Raw genomic sequence first — 19,467 nt, 5'->3', positions numbered from 1 at the left:
TCATGTTTGCACATATGTGGGAAATAATTTCTGGAAGATTATACACCAAACGTTATCAGTGTTGACCTTCAGGGAGTGAAAATGTGATGAGAAATTTGAAGAAATTTTTCTGTTCATAAGAAATTTTTCTGTTAGTAAGATTGTGCATTGCCTGAACTTTTACTCTGAACGTGCTTTGTTTGGGGAATTAAAAAAACTTTAAAAAATCGTTTTACTTGGGGAAAATAAAAGACTTGGTTTAAACAAGAAAATGAAAATTGTCCATAAACATTTAAAACTGTTTACATACATGTGTATATGTATGTCTTGTTCACCATTGTATCCTTTTGGTCTAAGAACAGTGCCTAAGAAATAATGAGAACTTAGCAAATATATATTGAATGAATGAATGGATACTATTATATAAATTTGGATTTAATGTAAATATGGTTTCGCTTTTCTAAATTGATATTGTATTATAAGATTTTTATTGCAAAAATATCCTGAAAGTTTTTTTGATTGGTTTTATCATATTCCATCACATGGAAGTAACAATTCTGTCAACAGCATATAGTTGAATTCTGGGTTTTTTATCCATTTTGCCAATCTAGTTCTTTTGATTGGAGTATTTCATTCACTTACATTTAAAGTAATTACTGATAAGGATGACTTACTATTGCCATATTGTTAATTGATTCCTTGATGTCACAGCTTTTAAGTCCCTCAGTTCATCCCTTACTGCCTTCCTCTGTGTTTAGTTGATTTTTTGTAGTGATGTGTTTTTTTTTTTTTGAGTGATATGTTTTGATTTTCTTTTCGTTTCCTTTTGGGAATATTCTGTAGATAATTTCTTTGTGATTACCATGGGGATTACATATAACATTCCAAATTATAACACTTCATTTTAAACTAATAACAACTTAACTTCGTTCACATACAAAACCCTACTGTTTTCCAGTTCCCTTGCACCTTCCTATATTATGTTATTGATTTCACAAACTATATCTTTACAAATTGTCTACCCATTAACATAGATTTATAATTATTTTTTATGCTTTTGTGGTTTCCATACAGTGAAAGAATAAAAAGTGAAGTTATGAACCAAAATTTTAACAATACTGTTTTTATATTTGTCTTTGTATCTATCTTTATTAAAGAACTTTATACTTTTATATTTAAGTTACTCTCTAATGTCCTTTCATTTCAACTTGAACTCCTTTTAGCATTTCTTGTAGGGAAAGTCTAAGGATAATGAATTCCCTCAGTGTTGTTTTTGTTTTTATCTGAGAATGTCCTAATTTCTCCCTCAGTATTAAAAACTTTTTAATTTATATTGGAGTATAGCTGATTAACAATGTTGTGATAGTTTCATGTGCACAGTGAAGCAACTCAGCCATACATATTCTCCCTCATTTTTGATGGACAATTTTGCTAGATATAGAATTTTTGGTTGACAGTTTTTTCTTCCTTATCACTTTAAATATATAACCTCACTGCCTTCTGGTCTTCAATCCACTGGTAATCTTATTAAGAATTTCACCTGATGAGTCGCTTTTCTCTTGCTGCTTTTAAGATGCTCTCTTTGTCTTTGTCTTCTGTAGTTTGATTGTAATGTCTCTCTGTGGGTGTCTGGGTTTTCCTACTTGGAGTTCATTGAGCCTCTTGTATTTGTCTCTCCATGCCTTTCCTCAAATTTGAGAAGTTTTTAGCCATTATTACTTCAGATAAGTTCTATGCTCCATTTTCTCTCTTTCTTCTCCTTCTGATATTCCCATAATGTGTATGTTGGTCTCTTTGATTGTGCCCCATAAGTTTCTTAGGCTCTGTTCATTTTTCTTCTTGTATGTTTCTTTTTGCTCTTCTGACTCAATAATTTTAGATGACTTGTCTTCAAGTTTACTGATTCTTTCTTCTGCCTACTCAAGTCTGCTGTTGAGTCCCGTTGTGAAGTTTTCAATTCAGTTATTGTATTTTTCAGCTCCAGAATTTCTGTTTGGTTCTTTTTATAATTTGTTGATATTCTCATTTTGTGCATATATTATTTTCCTGATTTGCTTTAGTTCTTTGTGTTTTCCGTTAGCTCTTTCAGTGTATTTAAGACAGTCATTTAAAAATCTTTGTCTAGTAACTGCAGCCTATGTCTCTTTAGGGTCAGTTTCTGGAGATTCATGTGGTTACTTTCAATAGGCTGCTTCTCTTTTTCTTTGTAGACCTTGTGATCTGTTGTTAAAAATTGGATATTTAAAAACAATAGCCACCTCTCTCAGTCTTTGCAGACTGGCTCCATGCAGGGAAAGACCTTCAATAATCTGCTCAGTATGAAAACTTAAGGTCTTCTCTGGCATGTGTCTTTCCTGGTCCTGTGCATGTGCTTTTATTTTTTTCTAGTTTTGGCTGCTTGTTAACGTTTTAACTTTCTTAAAAGTCTGCTTCTTCTGGGGGACTTAAATGTTCTATTATTTCTTTGTCTATAGTCTCTAATCCCTAGGTAACCACAGGTCTACTGTTTCCACACACTGTGACATCTGCCACTGTTTTCAGATACCTCCAATATGCCCTCATACCCATCTGAGCTCCAAGTCAGTCAAGACAGAAACCAGTGCCTAAGGCCGCCTCCAGACAAGCCAGAATGTTGCACACAAGTTTCAGTCTTTTTCATCTATCCTAGGGGAGGGGCTGGGAATTGCGTGGCTTCCTCTGACTACACTGTACCACATCAGAGAGCGGGTGGTGCAAGAATAAGCAAAAACACCACAAAATTTCTTACCATTTTGGTTATGACTTTTTATCGTTTGGGCATTTGTTGGTTGCTGTGGATTTGTGACTCTTTTCTAAATTCCTACAAAGCCATCTTAGTCTATTGTTGTTTACTTGATGTTTTTGTGAGGGGGAAAAAGGCTCTGGAGCTTCCAAGACTGACTTCTTGCACCGCTTGAGGTACCTTAATTTAAAAAATAATTTCCCCAAATATTCAGGAATTAAATTATCCTCTTTTATTTTGTTGTAATAATAATAACAGTAATTTTATTGAGCACCTACTGTATGCCAGGCACTGTTATACACACTTGACCTTTCAAAATAATTAATTTGAACTTTACTACATTCTAGGTAGTATTATTATACCTGTTTCATAGGTGAGAAAACTGAGGCACAGAGAGTAACCTACTGTCCATGTGGAACTAAGACAGACACATGGGGAATAAAATTGTAAGTCTTCAATAAGTAACATGAAGGCTCTTCATGGTTTTATGTGACTTAAGAGGAGGGGGTTACAGTAGGGCAGAAGAAGTTGGCTGGATCACACCTCCCCCCAACTTCTCTTGGCGCTATAAATGCTTTAAAATGGGATCTCAGACCTTGAGCTACACTCACAGTGGAATGTGACTGTGGTAGTGGATGGGCCAAATTAGTGCCCTTTTCCTTTGAAGCAGGAAATAACATGTAGCCTATGATCCTAACCAGGAAGGCAAGAGAGGTCCAAACCCAGCCCTGTGGTGGGTGAATAACCAAGGGGATGAAGTGAAGTGGAGTTTCAGAGAGATGACAGACTTAACCCGTCGTGCAGCCAACGTCTTCACACAGACCTGTGGCCTCCAGGAGGGAGACAATCTAGCCTTGATTCTGCCTCGAGTGCCTGAGTGGTGGCTGGTGATCATGGGCTGCATCCGAACAGGTCAGTGACCCAAGCAGACCTTTGGGCTCACCTAGAGCCAATTTGTCCTGAAATATTAGGTGCTTTCTCTTCCCCCCAATTTTTCTTTTCTTTTTTTTTTTTAAACATTTATGCTGAACTTGAAACATGTATTTTTTTTGTTTTTTTAAAATTTTATTTATTTATTTATTTATGGCTGTGTTGGGTCTTCATCTCTGCACGAGGGCTCCCTCCAGTTGCGGCAAGTGGCGGCCACTCCTCATCGCGGCACGTGGGCCTCTCACCATCGCAGCCTCTCTTGTTGCGGAGCACAGGCTCCAGACGCGCAGGCTCAGCAATTGTGGCTCACGGGCGTAGTCGCTCCGCGGCACGTGGGATCCTCCCAGACCAGGGCTCGAACCTGTGTCCCCTGCATTGGCAGGCAGACTCTCAACCACTGCGCCACCAGGGAAGCCCCCCCCCCCCAATTTTTCTTCTTCACAGTCTTTCTTTTTCTCAGACTCAGTCAAATATTACCTTACTCCTTCTCAACCGCTCTCTCCCTTATACTCACACGCTCTCAAACACAATGTCGTAATTCTCTCTCTCTCTCTCACACACATGCACACACACACACACACACACTTTCTCTTACACGGTCTCAGATATTCTTGCTTTTTTATAAGATTCATCAGTTGTTAACGTTTTGCCATATTTGAGCCCTCTCTCCCAGTGAGTCATTTAAGAATCAGTTGCAGACACTGTGACACCCACAAACACCAGATAAACACTGGAGCATGCATCTGCTAAGATCCAAGACATTTCCTTCACATAACCACAGTAGACTTATCACACAAGAAGTTTAACACTGATGCAATATAGTTACGTGATATACATCCATCGTCAAAATTCCTCGATTGTCCCAATAATGTCCTTTATAGCATTTATTTGGTTTAAATCAAAAATCCAATGCATTGCATTTAGTTGTTATACCTCCCCCGTCTCCTTTAATATAGAATGTTTCTCTATGTTCTACACTGTCTACATGACGATGATAATTTTGAAGCGTCTAAGCCAGTTGTTTTGCAGAAGGTCCATCAAAATTTGTATTCCTGACTCCTTCTTCATGATTATCTTCAGGTTAGACATTTTTAGCCCAGGTACTAGAAGGGCAATATTGTGTCTTCCTTGGTGCATCACATTGGGGATATATAAAGTTGGTTTCCCCTAATATCATTGATGTTGTTTTATCACTTTAGAAAGGTAGTATCCACCTTTGTAAAGGTACCTTTTCCCTTTGTAGTTAGTAAGTAATCTATCGTGTAATATTTACGGGACTGTGTGAATATCCTGTTCCCCAGCTGTCTTTCACCTTATGGTGTGAGAATCCACTGATGATTCTTGACTGAAGTGAATATTTTAATGGTGGTCGTTTATTAGGATTTTCTATTTATATCATTCCCTCTACATTTATTAGTTGGCATTCTTCTATAGAGATTTTCCTTTCCCTTTTAATTGCTTATCTATGCATTAATCTATATAATCAGTATGGGACTCATGGATTCTTTTTTGAATCGCTTCAGTTGTTGTATAATGCATGCTCATACAACAATATGTCGTGCTCTTGCTCACATATTCTCTGTCTCATGTTTTCTCACAAATAGTTGATTAATCCATCAAGATCAAGAATTAACAGCAGTGGCTGAGGGAGTATAGAGAAGCCATGCCATCTGTATAGTGAAGAGATTGTCCACGAGAAACCCAAGACATGAACCCAAGACATGAATTCTTCTTATCTCTGAGATAAGAAGAATTAAAGAGGAGTAGAAGCAAAGGACGGAAATTCCAAGAATGGTCATAACACATGGAAATGCTTAGAGTCAGGAGTAGCCTATATGAAGAATGGTCATCTTGAAATAGAGAATAGAGTTGTGGGAGAGAAAGATGGAGACTGAGCAGTGCCCTCAAAGTCAGGATGGGGAGTGTGGTGTTTTCCTGGAGAGAGGGTCCAGGTGTTAGTGAAGAGAAGAAATGTGGAGGGGAAAAAGTCAGTGCTCTATGGAACTAAGCAGGCTAATAATACGGAAGGTGGGTAGTAGGAAGATTCAGGACAGGGCATCTGGTGGAGAAATTCGAATACAATAGGGACACACAAAGACTTGAGCTAATTGTTGGTGATGGAAGATGGAAGGGAAAGTAGAAAAGTTCAAAGGACATTGTAGTTAACTTTGGGTATGACGAACGAAGGAAAGAGAGGAAATTCAAGATGACACAAGGAATGATGACAAGAGATGACAAGAGATTCACGATGACAGAGAAGGAAGTGAGAGGAGGAAAATGAGGGCAGGGATGCAGTGTCAGGGACACTGTCCTACTTGTATCTTTCCCAGATCCTGTGTAAATTTGTATAAAGAAGGACTCACCTGTCTACTGGCTAGATCCATTTAGAGTAGAAATTATTAGGGCAGGCTTTTCAAATTTTAATGTGCATAGAAATCCCTTGGAGATCTTGTTAAAATGCAGATTCTGATTCAGTAAGTTTGGGGTGGGGTGTGAGATTCTGTGTCCTAGGCGGTGTTGATGCTGTGGACCATACTTTGCATACCAAGAAGTTAGGGGATTTCTATGCAGATAAACCAGGTCTGACAGCCAAGGTTGTGAGGCTGTGAAAGAGATACCAGAACAAGCAGTTTCTTTCTCATCCCTAGGGATCGTCTTCATGCCAGGGACCACCCAGATGAAGGCCAAGGACATTCTCTACCGACTACAAGTGTCTAAAGCCAAGGGCATCGTGACCACAGATACCCTTGCCCCAGAGGTGGATTCTGTGGCCTCTGAGTGTCCTGCTCTGAAAACCAAGCTCCTGGTGTCTGACCACAGCCGTAAAGGGTGGCTGGACTTCCGATCACTGATTCAGTGAGTTTCTGGTCTGATGAATGTGCTTTCTGAGGAATGGCAGGAGAAAGCCACTCACTGCCAAGTGCTGGTAGAGAAGCAGCCAGTGGGAGGAAGCTCACCAGGTCTGAGCCTCTCTTCACAGCTATGTCACTGATTTGCTGTGCAACCTTGGGCTAGTTCCTTCTCCTCTCTTGGCTGCAATTGTTTTCTGTATAAAATGAGGAAATTGAGCTTCTGTGGCTCTCTCACTAAAATATAATCACCCCTGTGCAAAGGAGATGTGTAAAGTCAGAGGGTTATTGTGTTGCATTTTCCTTGTAGGTGAGGAATCTGAAATATTATTTTTATGTAAATAATTAGCAATTAAAGAAGTTGAACGAAAGGTTAAGATGAATTTTTAAGGTGAAACTTGAGACTGAGAAAAAAATGACAGGCAGCTTTGGGAGCAAACACCTTCCATGTGTTAGGGGCTGGGTGTCTATAGGGACACCTTGAAGGGAAAGTTAGGGAAGTGCTGAAGGTAAGAAAGACCCCTCCACCTCCAAAACTCTGATTCTGCAAGCCCTCAGACATTCTTCACATCACACACAAACCATGCTGGATTTGTTTTCTTGAAGTAATTCCACAGTTTTTAAAGCTCTTTACGTGAACCCCCAAGGGCAAATATTACAGTGAAATCACATCGTATGCTAGATTCTAAAGTCAGAGAATTAGATTAAAATAGCTTAAACAAAGAATACTCATTAAAACTCGCCTAAATTGCCCAGACTCAGTATGGTATCATTTCTCCACAAGAGCCAGTGCTCCCTCCAGCACTGGGATTACTTGCAGCCTCTCTGACTGAGTACTATAGGAAGCTTGCATTTACAATTGTAAGAGGCCCAAGAAAGAGACTCTCAGCCAAGGAGAAGCTCCCCAAGAACCGAGGCAGACGGAGGGAGCTACGGATTCTACCTTCCACCTCTAGCTCATGCTAGGGCAGATGTACATATATATATTCCTTACACTCTCATTCTCCCTAGCTTTCTCTTTCCCACCCCTCAACACCAAGTTTATGAGGTTAAATTCCCATGAAGCTAGTCTGTGTAAAGTACAGGGTTAGCAGTGTGACTAAAAGCATAGTATATGGATCACACTCTCTGAGTTTGAATCCTGACTCTGCAACTTGCTGGCTATATGTCTTCAGGTAAGTTACCTAACCTCTCTGAGCCTCAGTTCCCTCATCTACAAAATGGGCATAAAAGCAGTACTTACCTCTTAGGGTTGCTCTGAAGATTGAATGAGTTCTTATTTGTAGATCATTTAGAGCATTGTCTGGAATCATTGGCAATACTATTTCAATGTTTATTAAACTAAAAATAATCCATCATATTTTCCCCACTTTTTAAAATGAAGAAATGTCAGTCCACCTATCCAGGTCACCCATAAACTTTGTGTGGTGCCTAATACCGGGACTTGCAAACCCCAGTTTTCTGACTCTAAGCCTCATATTGCTTCTTTTGCTTCCCCAGAGGATGGAAAAACAGGAAACATGACTTCTGTCCTTTTGTATTGAATCCCTTTGCAGATCAGAATCCCCAGTTCACACCTGTATTAAGTCAAAGACCCTGGACCCAATGGCCATCTTCTTCACCAGTGGGACCACAGGCTTCCCCAAGATGGCAAAGCACAGCCATGGACTTGCTTTGCGATCCTTCTTCCCTTCATGGTAGGAGAGAGGGCACCAACTTAGAAGCTGGGCCACAGATCTGGGGTGAAGTGTGTATGTGTATGTGTATGTGTATGTGTATGTGTATGTGTATGTGTATGTGTATGTGTATGTGTATGTGCTGGGAAAAGAACTCCTCGTGGAATTGACCCCATGCTGTTTATCCTTTCTGCTCTCTTTGGTTCAGACCCCTAAGGGTGTGAGAAGTATAGACTATGTATGAGTGTTCGCTGACAGAGGCATCTGAATGACAAAGGAGGCACATTTGGGTCCTTCCTGAGCACCTTCACAGCAGGCATGGAGGAGATGTGGGTGGAAACAGCAGGCATTCTGCTAACCACACAAATGACAAGCCCCTGTGTCCCTGTCAGTAGTTCCAGGGTTTGGTGGGGAAAGATAAAATGCTCCAGCAATGTGACCTTACGTGACAGGTCCTCTCCTCTCCTCGATTGTGGACAAATCCGGCATGAAGTTTCCCAATCAGGAACTGTTAGGGAAAAATAATACCTGGAACTAAGCCACACCAAGCCACTGCCCTAACCTAGAACAAACATAGAGGCTGAAGCTGGGTTAACCATTTAATCAATTTTAAACCAAACTCTTCTCCCTTCTCCCCGTCCCCCAACTAGTAACATTCAAACCAGACCACGTTCTGTATACTTTGTACCTTATTAACCAGACCAGGGGGACAGAGAAGGCTTTTTGTAGACAGTTGGTATCTGTGGTAATGATAACAACTGAGTAGCAAACTCCTGGAGGAATGGGGGTGGAGAGAAGGGAAGGATAGTATAGTAGTCAGAATAGTATCTGAGGCTAACTGTATTTTCGAGTTAGCAGGAAATTACTGCAGCTGAAGACGTCTGATGTCCTCTGGTGCCTGTCAGACACAGGCTGGGTTCTGGCTGTCCTGGGGTCCCTGCTTGAACCATGGACAGCGGGGTCTACAGTCTTTGTCCATCATCTGCCCCAGTTTGACCCCAAGGTCATTGTACAGGTAAGAAGACGAACCTTTTGATATCAACAAACTCCCAGAAAAAACTCATTTCGAGTTCAAAAACTGGATCCAACTGAGAAAATACTTTATTTAGCAAAGAAGCCTCTTAGTATAATATAACCCTGGTTCTGGGTTTCTCAAATGTGAAGGACTGAATCAATCATTGTATCAGAATTACATCAAGGTGTAACTCTGAAGAAAACACATATTCCAAACCTTTCCCTAGAACTATGGATCAGACTTTGTGGACCTGGGAACCAGAATATACATTTTGAGAAATGAAAGCAAACAGAACAAGCTCAGGTCTCCTGGATCCTGGATCCTGGCTCTACCAGGACCAGGTAGCTGGTGTGTGAATGTTGTATTTGTGTGGCTACTCAATTTAATGACGTATTTAGAAACAAAGGTGTTGGAATATGACAGATCTAATTTCGTATCCCATGATTGACATTTATTAGTGGTTTACTTACCACTCTGAGCTTCAGTTTCCTCATCTGTAAAATGAGAGTCTTAATGGTTACTATCTCCACAAAATTGTTGGGAATATTAATGAGATGACATAGGAAAGGTGTGTAAAGTGCTTAGCCCTGAAACTAGCACAGAGAGAACACTCAGTAAGTGGTAGCAGTTGCTGTTATGCATACACCATGATAATAACAGGTCACCTGCATGAACTCCTTCAACGTATTTCTCTTCACTTAAAAATTGTCTTTGTGTCTCCACTCACTCCCCTGCTTTCTATCTCAGAGGCAGACCTGCCCCTTCACCTCTCAACGTCCAACTCCCTCCCGACAACTGCTGCCGATCCTGTTCTTTTCCCTGCCCTTCTGTTTGGAGCCCCTCTCTATTAATCTTTAACTCATTAAACCTTTTCTCCTGTATTTTCAATCTCTCACTTTTCATTGACTCTACTCCCTCAGTCCATAGACATACTCAAAGTTCCTCATCCTAAGAACACCTTCCCTACACCCTGGTACACCTTGGACCAGCCCCGTCTCTCCTCCCTTAAGGTCAAATTGCTCCATAGCACATTCTGCACTTGCTACAGCTACCGCCTGTTCCCCCAGCTTAGTCCTGAGCACCGCAGTCATCCAAGGCTCTGCCCTCAACTGTCCCTCCCCTCTAAGCAGCTTCCTTTACTTCCATTTCTCCAGCAGGTACATCTACTCAGGTGGCTCTCAAAACTGTCCAGTCTTCTCTCTCCAGGCTAGTTCCCCCCTGTTTTTCTGCTGGTTGGTTAAGTTCATCTGATCATCCCTCCGACACCTGAAACTGTACCTCCCACTTCTCACTCCCTGTCCCTATGTCAATATCTGCCTCTCCGTCATTATTTTCTGCCTGCATCCTGCCAGCCTCTGAGGCATAAAACTGTGCAAGCCACACTGAATCCACCTCTCTCCTTCCCCCACCAGGTCTAATTCTCCTTCCCCTACAAGGGGTGTCCCCAAAGTCTCAGTGTATTTTAAGCTTGAATGATTTCAAAGAATTGAGTCTACAAATTTACCCCCATCCCTGCATTTGAAAGTTTAATTGTTTAATTTACTTACACTTATTACTTTCGTGAATTTTTAAAAATATACTTTTTAAATTACTTGGTTTCAGTCTCTCCTATTGAAGATGGGAGATAGTGACTAAAATGAAAAATGTTAAATTAAAAATTTCCTATTCAAATTCACAAAACAAAACTTTCCCTTCATTCCCTCCCTACCCATCCCCTCAACTTAGACTTCCTTGTGTTGCTCCAGTAGTACCTGACACATGCCATGTACGGAATTCATGCTCAATTTAGGTATACTGAAAGAATTAACAGATGAATAAATGGGCTCTCCTAGAGGAGAGGTCAGAGTTAAAATGCTAATAACAAATCTATATTTTAAATCTTAATTGTAAAAATAAAATTTTTTCTCTCCTAACTCTCTAGACTTTATTCAAATACCCTATTACTCAATGCTTTGCTGCGCCCTCTGTATTTCGAATGATTCTGCAGCAGAATTCCACCAGGTATGGTAGAAGTGGCTGCGGGTGGTAACAGGAATCTTCGGGTAGGATTTTAAGTAATCTGATGCACTGTGGTCTGACTGATTTTAGCTATGGTTCTTTGAGGATACTGTGTGTGTGTGGGGGGGGGGCATAAATGTTGGTGGTGATATTTAGCAGCTAGTCTAATTATTTCTTTAAACAGGATTCAGAGAACCAAATGAAACACTCAGTGAGCCTTGCATCATTGTGGGTTTTTACTTTTACACACATTTTGTTGTGAAATAAACATACAGAAAAGTATATAAGATATGCATTTACAGATTAATGAATTGTCGAAAATAAAACACTTATGCAACCGCTCACCCAAGGCACAGAAATAGAACATGGCCAGTGGCCCCAGAGACCTCCTCATGCCTCTGCATCTCCACTAAAGGAATCCACTACCTTGGCTTTTATGGTGTTCGTTTCCTTATTTTCCCTCATAGTTTACATAGGAAATATCCCTAGACAAATTACTTTACTTGCTTTTGAACTTCATGTAATCGTACATTATTCCGTAATATCTGGCTTCTTTTTTCAACATTATGATTCTAAGAAGTGTCCGTGTTGTTAAATAATGCTGGAGTTAATTTTCATTGCTGTATAACATTACATTTAATGAAAGTAGCACATTTTTAATCAGTTCTATTATTGGGCATTTGGGTAGTTTTCAGTTTGGGACTATTGATTAATGCTGCATTGAATTTTTGAACATGTACATAAACACGTAAACACACATTGCTGTAGATCTTCTCTGGGAGAGGAATTGCTAGGTCACACTGACATTGTACCCTACTACCTTATTTTCCAAAGTATTGAACCAAGGTATGCTTCCCCTAGCAGGGGAGGAGAATTCCCATTGTTCCACATCTCTGGCAATATTTGTTTTTGTCCAAGTTTTAATTTTTGCCAGTCTGATGGGTATGCAGTATCACACTGTAATTTTATTTTTGCATTTCCCCATGTTTGTGGATTAATTTTTAACTCACCTGATCTGCTCTTTGAACCTTAGGGTTGTTTATGTATCTTTTAGCGACTCTGAAATTGAAATGGCTACTTCAAAATCAGAGCTAACATTTTTTAGACATATAAGACTTAAAATATCAAGGAGTTCAATTTATGAAGGTAATTGAAATACAGCTTGATGTTATTCATGAACCCTCAATCTGACAGAATTATGTTTCCAACCGTATTTCAAAGCTCATATTACAGCTACTTGTTGCAACGTTCTTGAGATGGTGAACAAACCCCATAAAAATTCAACCAGGGCATGAATATTGACTCTGTTGGAGACTCTGCCCATTTTATGTACTTTGGATAAAGCTCAAGAAGAATGAGGAACATACGCTCAACGAAACCAGCTCTCCTGTCCATCTCTACAGGCTCTGTATATACGAGGAGAGGGTGACAAGGGATTCTGCCACCTCCCTCATCCGTACAAGCTGGCTCAGCTCAGCCCCGTGCAAGGTGGTACTAAGACCCCAATCACTTCTACCCATTTCCTTCAGGGAATCCATCATTATTTTGTGATGGTTTTTGTATTATTTATGGAACTCTTCATGGGGAAAATAGATGAGAGGATTTACATCGCACAACGTACCTAGCAAACTGCTGCAAATGTTCACAGCAGACTTTTCTGTTCTCTCCCAAATTTCTGCTCTCAGGGCTGTTACCTGTGATCCTTCTTCCCTTCACTTACATGAAGCCCGGTCTTCCTTGATGTCCCGAGCAATTCATTTCCAACCCCTAATTTGCGTTCTCCAGCCAGAAACACAAAAGGCCTTCAGTTCACATAAGCCCACTCTTCCCAGAAGGCAGTACAGTTCTATTACCATCCTAGCATATCCTTGGAGTCTTATCCCTCAGCCCTTATGGTTTATACAAATATCCCTCTTAGCCACATAGAATGCTTAGAATGTGTTCCAAGCACACTTTTCTCCCTCTTGTTACATCAACATCCATATTCAATCCTGATCTCCCTGATTTAACCCATTAGCCTCACCACCACCACCACCTACCTCTGCCAGATGAGTTAACAGGTACCAACAGGAAGTGACTTCCACTTGGACTTGACCACCAGTAAAATGCTCAGAAGACAAGTAAGAAAGCAAAGAAGCAGGGCTTCCCTGGTGGCGCAGTGGTTGAGAATCTGCCTGCCAATGCAGGGGACACGGGTTCGAGCCCTGGTCTGGGAGGATCCCACATGCTGCGGAGCAACTAGGCCCGTGAGCCACAATTGCTGAGCCTGCGCGTCTGGAGCCTGTGCTCCGCAACAAGAGAGGCCGCGACAGTGAGAGGCCTGCGCACCGTGATGAAGAGTGGCCCCCGCTCGCCGCAACTAGAGAAAGCCCTCGCACAGAAACGGAGACCCAACACAGCCATAAATAAATAAATAAAGAAAGAAAGAAAGAAAGAAAGAAAGAAAGAAAGAAAGAAAGCAAAGAAGCAGAAGGGTGAATGATCCAGATGACAATGCTCTGAGCTCTCCCTGGGCCTGGGGCAGAGCGCCCAAGCCCAATCTGCGGAGGCCCTGTTGACACCTTGCCTTCCCCTCAGCCTCAGGTTCCCCACCCTGGAGCACTGCTGTACTGGTGGGGAGGCCCTGCTGCCCGAGGAGCAAGAGCTGTGGAGAAGACAGACAGGCATTCTGCTCTACCAGGCCTACGGACAGTCAGAGACGGTAGGTGATTGGTCCCTCTGGGCCAGTCAGGATGTGCTCATCCACGGAGCCCAGCAGGTGAGCTGAATCCTGCTATGAGTGTGTGCAGAGGCCCCACTGTGCACGCAGCGTTGCTCAAAGCCAATGGGAGGCTCCAGAGCTCTAGGCTAATTTGTCCCAAATCAATTTGCAGAAAAGACAATTGCAGCTCATCGACTTGTCAAAAGACCAATGTGCTGAAAGCTATTGGACAAAAACTTAGAAAGGGGTCTAAGGACATAGTGCCACTGTACCTGTGAGAATTAGTTTACAGGAGCCCAGGAGGGGCACTGGCATAGAAGGCACTCTCCAGGAGCATGGAAGCCACCACTGCAAGTCCTGTCCACTTCACCGTCCCTTCCTAGGCAGCAACCACAGGAGCAGGCAGGAGCTGGCCCCGGAAGTTCACTAGTTCATTTCTGGGTGTTTATGAGGATAGCACACAGCTTTGATTGTGAGACACTAGCAGGAGGAGAGATCTATTTACACGCCACACACACACACACACACACACACACACACACACACACACACACACACACACACATATATACGCATACACACAGTGTGATCCCAAAGAGGATCACTGACCAGTCAGGTGGGCAGGGCATTCAAAGAATAATGCATGTCTTGAATCTCAAGGACTTTATCCATGATAGTGTGGGCAGGTATCTCACTTCTAACACATTTTCAATGCATTTCCGATGCTGGACAGAGCCACTTTCCCCTACTTCCCTATCATCCCTTTAGCTGACAGAGGGATGACTGTCATCTCAGAGCCTGTAGCGAAATACCTGTTTTAGTCCCAACTGACATTATTTTACAAATAAATAAATAAATAAATAATCAGTTACTGGGTCTGCTTCCGGGATTGAGAAATGTTAAGACTCTAGGACTGTCCTTGCTGGTTCACAGTTTGCATTCAGACAGGGAGGGTGAGGTTAGAACTACACGCTACACCCATGACACTAGTCCCTTTGCATCAACTATTCATAACAACAGAATACTCCCTGATACCCGGATGGTGCTTTATTTCTCCAAACATTTTCACACCTATCCACTCATCTCTGCAACATTTTCCACATGCCTAGAGTGTGAGCAGTGACATTGCAGAGGGGAAAGTACTTCCTCTCTCAGGAGCTCAGACCCCAGTTCAGATCTCAGCCTTGCCAGTTATAGGCTTCGAGACTATCAGCATATCACTGAATCTTGCAGAGTCTAGCTTCCCCAGCTCCAAAATGGAAATACAATGCCAATCTTGCCAGGTTATGATAAGGTAAATGAAAGAAAGTATACAAAGCTCTGAGCACAGTGTCCAACCCCTATTGCAGTTATGGTTGTCACTGTTGTTTTAAGGTAGGTATTGTGTTTAGATGCTGGGGGTGCAGAGATGGATGGGACAATCTCTATTCTCTGAATGCTCATTATCTACTGAGGGAAACAGACAAGCAGTAATACAAGTGTAGGGAAAAATACCACAGAAATAGAATCTCCCAACTTCCTTTTATTAGGGCCTGAATGATAGCTAGTAGCAGTTGTTTATTGAATACTTGGTGTGTGCCTGGCACACACTCACAAGCACTCTAAGAGAAAATGTTATAATTACCCCCCTTTGACAGAGGAGGAGATCAAGGGGGATTACTTGGTACATAGCTAGTGAGCGGTGCAGTCAAGATTCAAACCTTGGTCTCTCTGAGTGTAAAGCACTTAACTTTAGGAAGAATGATAATTTAGAGAACCATAGAGAAGGAATAAGGTTCATCAGGAAGACATAGGGGGTAGGGGAACAGCGTGAACAATCTGAATAATCTCAACACAGCTCTGAGAAGCAGTTGAGGCAGCTACAAGTAAATGTTTGTTAAATATACTCATGGCCCTCCCCGGCAAATGGACACATGTCTGGCATACAGTGGGCACTCCACACCCTACGTTACATGCCCACAGCCCTGGGCTCACTCCTCTGCTTCTTCTTGGCCTCTCCCACTGGACTGTGTAGCCCCAGCACCGGGCTCAGGCCCAGCCCATGTCAGGTGCAGTGAATGTCTGCTGACTAGAGTTGGGTCAATGCCTTCTAGCTTCGCCATGAGGGCTTTTTGCACAGCATCAAATGACATCTATGAGCAAGGATGCTATGTTTTTGTGATCAGCCTGGACGCTTGGCCAATCCCACTTCTCTTCTTCTGTGAACAGGGAATAAGTTGTGGTACTCTCCGGGGGATGAAGATCAAGCCGGGTTCCATGGGGAAGGCCATCCCACCCTACGACATTCAGGTCTGGTGGTAAAGACATTGGCAGAGAGCAGTTAGTGCTCGGCTAGGGTTGACCATTGTGTGACACGAGGTGACAGAACCAGTCATGCCTCCCGGTTGTCCTTCGTCTTCTCCGCCTACTTTTCCTCCAGTTTCCTGGCGAGGTTTCAGTTGAGACCTGCAATGTCCTGGGCATGAGTGCAGCTTGCCAGGACAGCCAGAGGCCTCATGCACCGAGCCTGGCAAAGAGTACTTGCAGTAGCTCAGGCGGCTCTCTCCACTGCTGGTGCTTTTAGTTTTTCCTGATCTGTGTTTTCTAGCTTGAAGACACATTTGTGATGTCTATATATGCATGAAACACATAGACCCATGGCTTGGGTTTCACCATTTGCTGATTTCAAAGCCTTTTGACAGTTTTATTCTATTTTCTGGCAGGGCTCCTCTACCACAACCCCCTCCCCCAATTATCCCCCACTGTGTCACATGAATGAGCCAGGCAGTGTTTGGGTAGGGCAGGAGTGTTGGGGATCCCTGCAGGGTGGGATTCACAGGTCTCTTGCTCCAGATCATTGATGACAAGGGCAACATCCTGCCGCCCAACACTGAAGGAAACATTGGCATCAGGATCAAGCCTACCAGGCCCATAGGCGTCTTCATGCGCTATGAGGTAAGGACACAGCATCTGCCCCCATACAGGCCCAAGAATCCTTGCAGGGAGCTGTGTAAGTGTGTAAGGGACTGGACTCAACTCTGCCTCCTGAGACTTCTTCCTTCTTCCTTTATTCATTCCAAGTCAATGAAACCTGTTCTAGTTAATCTCAAAGCTCATAGTGTGTTCCCACATCCCTTTCTGTCATAACCCATCTGGCACTTATAGGCTGGCTGTTGGGGTAGAAAACAGCCTGGCTTCAGAACCACCAGACTTGGGGTCCAGTGATCTCTTGTGGTTAAGAATGCTGGCTTTGACTCGGTTCACATCATACCACCCCACTTACCAACAGGGTGCAAACAAATCTATTCATCTCGCTGAGCCTCCAGGGGCGCTATTATCCCCACTTTAAAGAGGAAGAAACTGCAGATTGGAAGCTTTACATGTCTTTCCCATGTCAAATAAATGGCAGGTCTAGGATTCAAAGTGGTGTGTTTTGGACCCCAAACTCTAAATGAGAAATCCAGGGACTACAGAAACCTACCATAGACTATAAGGAAACCTGCTGTAACTCTTCATCAGACAAACCCTAGCTAGCAGTGGCCACTAAGAGGAAATCCTCAGCTTCCAAGATGGACTGTAGAAGGGTAGACAGACCCTGAAATTGATCTCAGACTCCATCTCCTTTCTACAAAGTCACAGCCACTGGTGTCACTGTTGTGCTCACACTATGGCCTTGGGTGGGTGGGTGGGGTCCTGTCCCTTTGTGGTACTATTGTCCAGAAGCAATCATGCAAGCCTTAGCCTTAATTCTCAGTAGCACAGTTTAAAGGTTGGATAAAAGGGAAAATGAACACAGAGTAACAGGTGTATAGAGCAGCAGTTCTTAATACTGCCTGTACGTCAGAATCATTTGAGGGAATTTTTTTTTAAATACTTGGATCCAACCACAGAGATTCTGGTTAAATTGAGCTGGGGTGGTCCAAAGCCATGATTTAAAAAAAACTGTACATAACATGTTTTATTTTGCAAAGGTGTCTTCACATATGGCCACACTGATTTCCTTCATTTCACATGTTCTCATGGCAATGAGACGTGTCACTCTTCCATCGAGATTTGTTAGCTTATATTCTGTTCTTTTATTTTCTTTTTATTGAGGCATATATATATATATATATGTGATATAAAATTTACCCTTTTCACCATTCCTGAGCATACAGTTCAGTAGCATTGAGTAAAATTTACAATATTACACAACCATCACCGCTATGCATCTGCAGAAAATTTTCACCATCCCCAGAAGAAATTCTGTTCCCATTAAACAATAGCTCTCTAGTCCCCATCTCCCCAGCATTTGGTAACCTCTAATGGTACTTTTTGTCTTTAAGAACTTGCCTATTTTAGTTACCTCATATAAGTGGAATCATACAACATTTGCCCTTTTGTGTCTGGCTTATTTCACTTAGCACAATGTTTTCAAGGTTCATCCATGTTTTAGCAAACTGTCATTTTTTTGAGACTGAATAATATTCCATTGTATGTATATACCAAGTTTTGATGGACATTTGCGTTGTTTCCACCTTTTGGCCTTTGTGAATAATGCTGCTATGAACACTGTGCAGGTAACTGTTTGGGTCCCTGCTTTCCCTTCTTTTGGTTATATACCCAGAAATGGAATTGCTAGATCATATGGTAATTCTGTTTAACTTTTTGAGGAATTGCCATACATGTTTTCCACATGCACAAGTGTTTTCATTTCTCCATATCTTTACATACACTTGCTATTTTCAGTTTATTTTTAATAATGGCCATTCTAATGGGTTCAAACTCATTGTGGTTTTGATTGACATTTCTCTAATGACTAGCATCTTTTCATGTTCTTATTGACCATTTGTATATCTTCGAAGAATTGTCTATTCAAGTTCTTTGCCCATTTTTAATTGGGTTGTTCATTTTTCTGTTGTTGTTTTTTCTAAGTTGTAAGAGTTCTTTATGTAGGCTGGATATTAATACCTTATCAGATATGCAAATTATATGCTTTGCAATTGTTTTCTCCCATTCAGTGGGTTGTCTTTTCACTTTCTTGATAGTATCCTATGACATACAAAGTTTTTAAATTTGGTGAAGAACATTTTATCTATTCAATACTTTTTCTTTTATTTCCTGTGCTTTTGGTGTCATATTCAATAAATCATTGTGAAATCCAAGGCAAGATTTTCCTCTGTGTTTTCTTCCAAGAGTTTCATAAGCTCAGCTCTTACATTTAAGTTTTTGATCCATTTTGAATTAATTTTTGTGTATGATATAAGGTAACTTCATTCTTTTGCATGTGGACATCCAAGTTTCCGAGCACCGTTTGTTAAAAAGACTCTCTTTCCCACTGAATGGTCAAGGCACCCTTGCCTAAAATCAATTGACAGTATATGTGAGGGTTACTTTTTGGGTTCTCTATGCTATTCCAGTAGTCTGTATGTCTCTTTTTATGAACGTATCACATTGTTTTGATTGCTATAGCTTTGAAGCAAGTTTCTGAAATCAGGAGTGTAAGTCCTCCAACTTTTTTCTCCTTTCTAAAGGTTGTGTTTGCATTTTGGGATCCCTTGAGATTTTATGTGAATTTTAGGATGGGTTTTTCTATGTCT

At 41.7% G+C, this 19,467-nt stretch overlaps 1 protein-coding gene across 4 annotated transcripts in view; it reads left to right on the top strand.

The window, feature by feature from the left end:
• Positions 1 to 19,467, top strand: part of LOC137750136 (acyl-coenzyme A synthetase ACSM1, mitochondrial-like) — a 51,713-nt gene that overhangs the window by 14,229 nt on the left and 18,017 nt on the right. For 2 of the 4 annotated variants that reach the window (XM_068524470.1, XM_068524471.1), the window contains exons 3-10: positions 3,442 to 3,652; positions 6,319 to 6,526; positions 8,076 to 8,216; positions 9,051 to 9,210; positions 11,132 to 11,211; positions 13,786 to 13,966; positions 16,118 to 16,198; positions 16,742 to 16,843. In XM_068524470.1, the coding sequence (XP_068380571.1) occupies positions 3,442 to 3,652; positions 6,319 to 6,526; positions 8,076 to 8,216; positions 9,051 to 9,210; positions 11,132 to 11,211; positions 13,786 to 13,966; positions 16,118 to 16,198; positions 16,742 to 16,843 (1,164 nt within the window). The remainder of the gene's footprint in view (positions 1 to 3,441; positions 3,653 to 6,318; positions 6,527 to 8,075; positions 8,217 to 9,050; positions 9,211 to 11,131; positions 11,212 to 13,785; positions 13,967 to 16,117; positions 16,199 to 16,741; positions 16,844 to 19,467) is intronic. The other 2 variants (XM_068524472.1, XM_068524473.1) reach the window with 2 other exon arrangements.

The sequence above is a fragment of the Eschrichtius robustus genome, chromosome 16 (assembly GCF_028021215.1).
Source record: "Eschrichtius robustus isolate mEscRob2 chromosome 16, mEscRob2.pri, whole genome shotgun sequence".
NCBI classification, from domain to species: domain Eukaryota; kingdom Metazoa; phylum Chordata; class Mammalia; order Artiodactyla; family Eschrichtiidae; genus Eschrichtius; species Eschrichtius robustus.
Note: the sequence above shows the minus strand (reverse complement) of the source record. Positions and strands in the feature narration are given on the sequence as shown.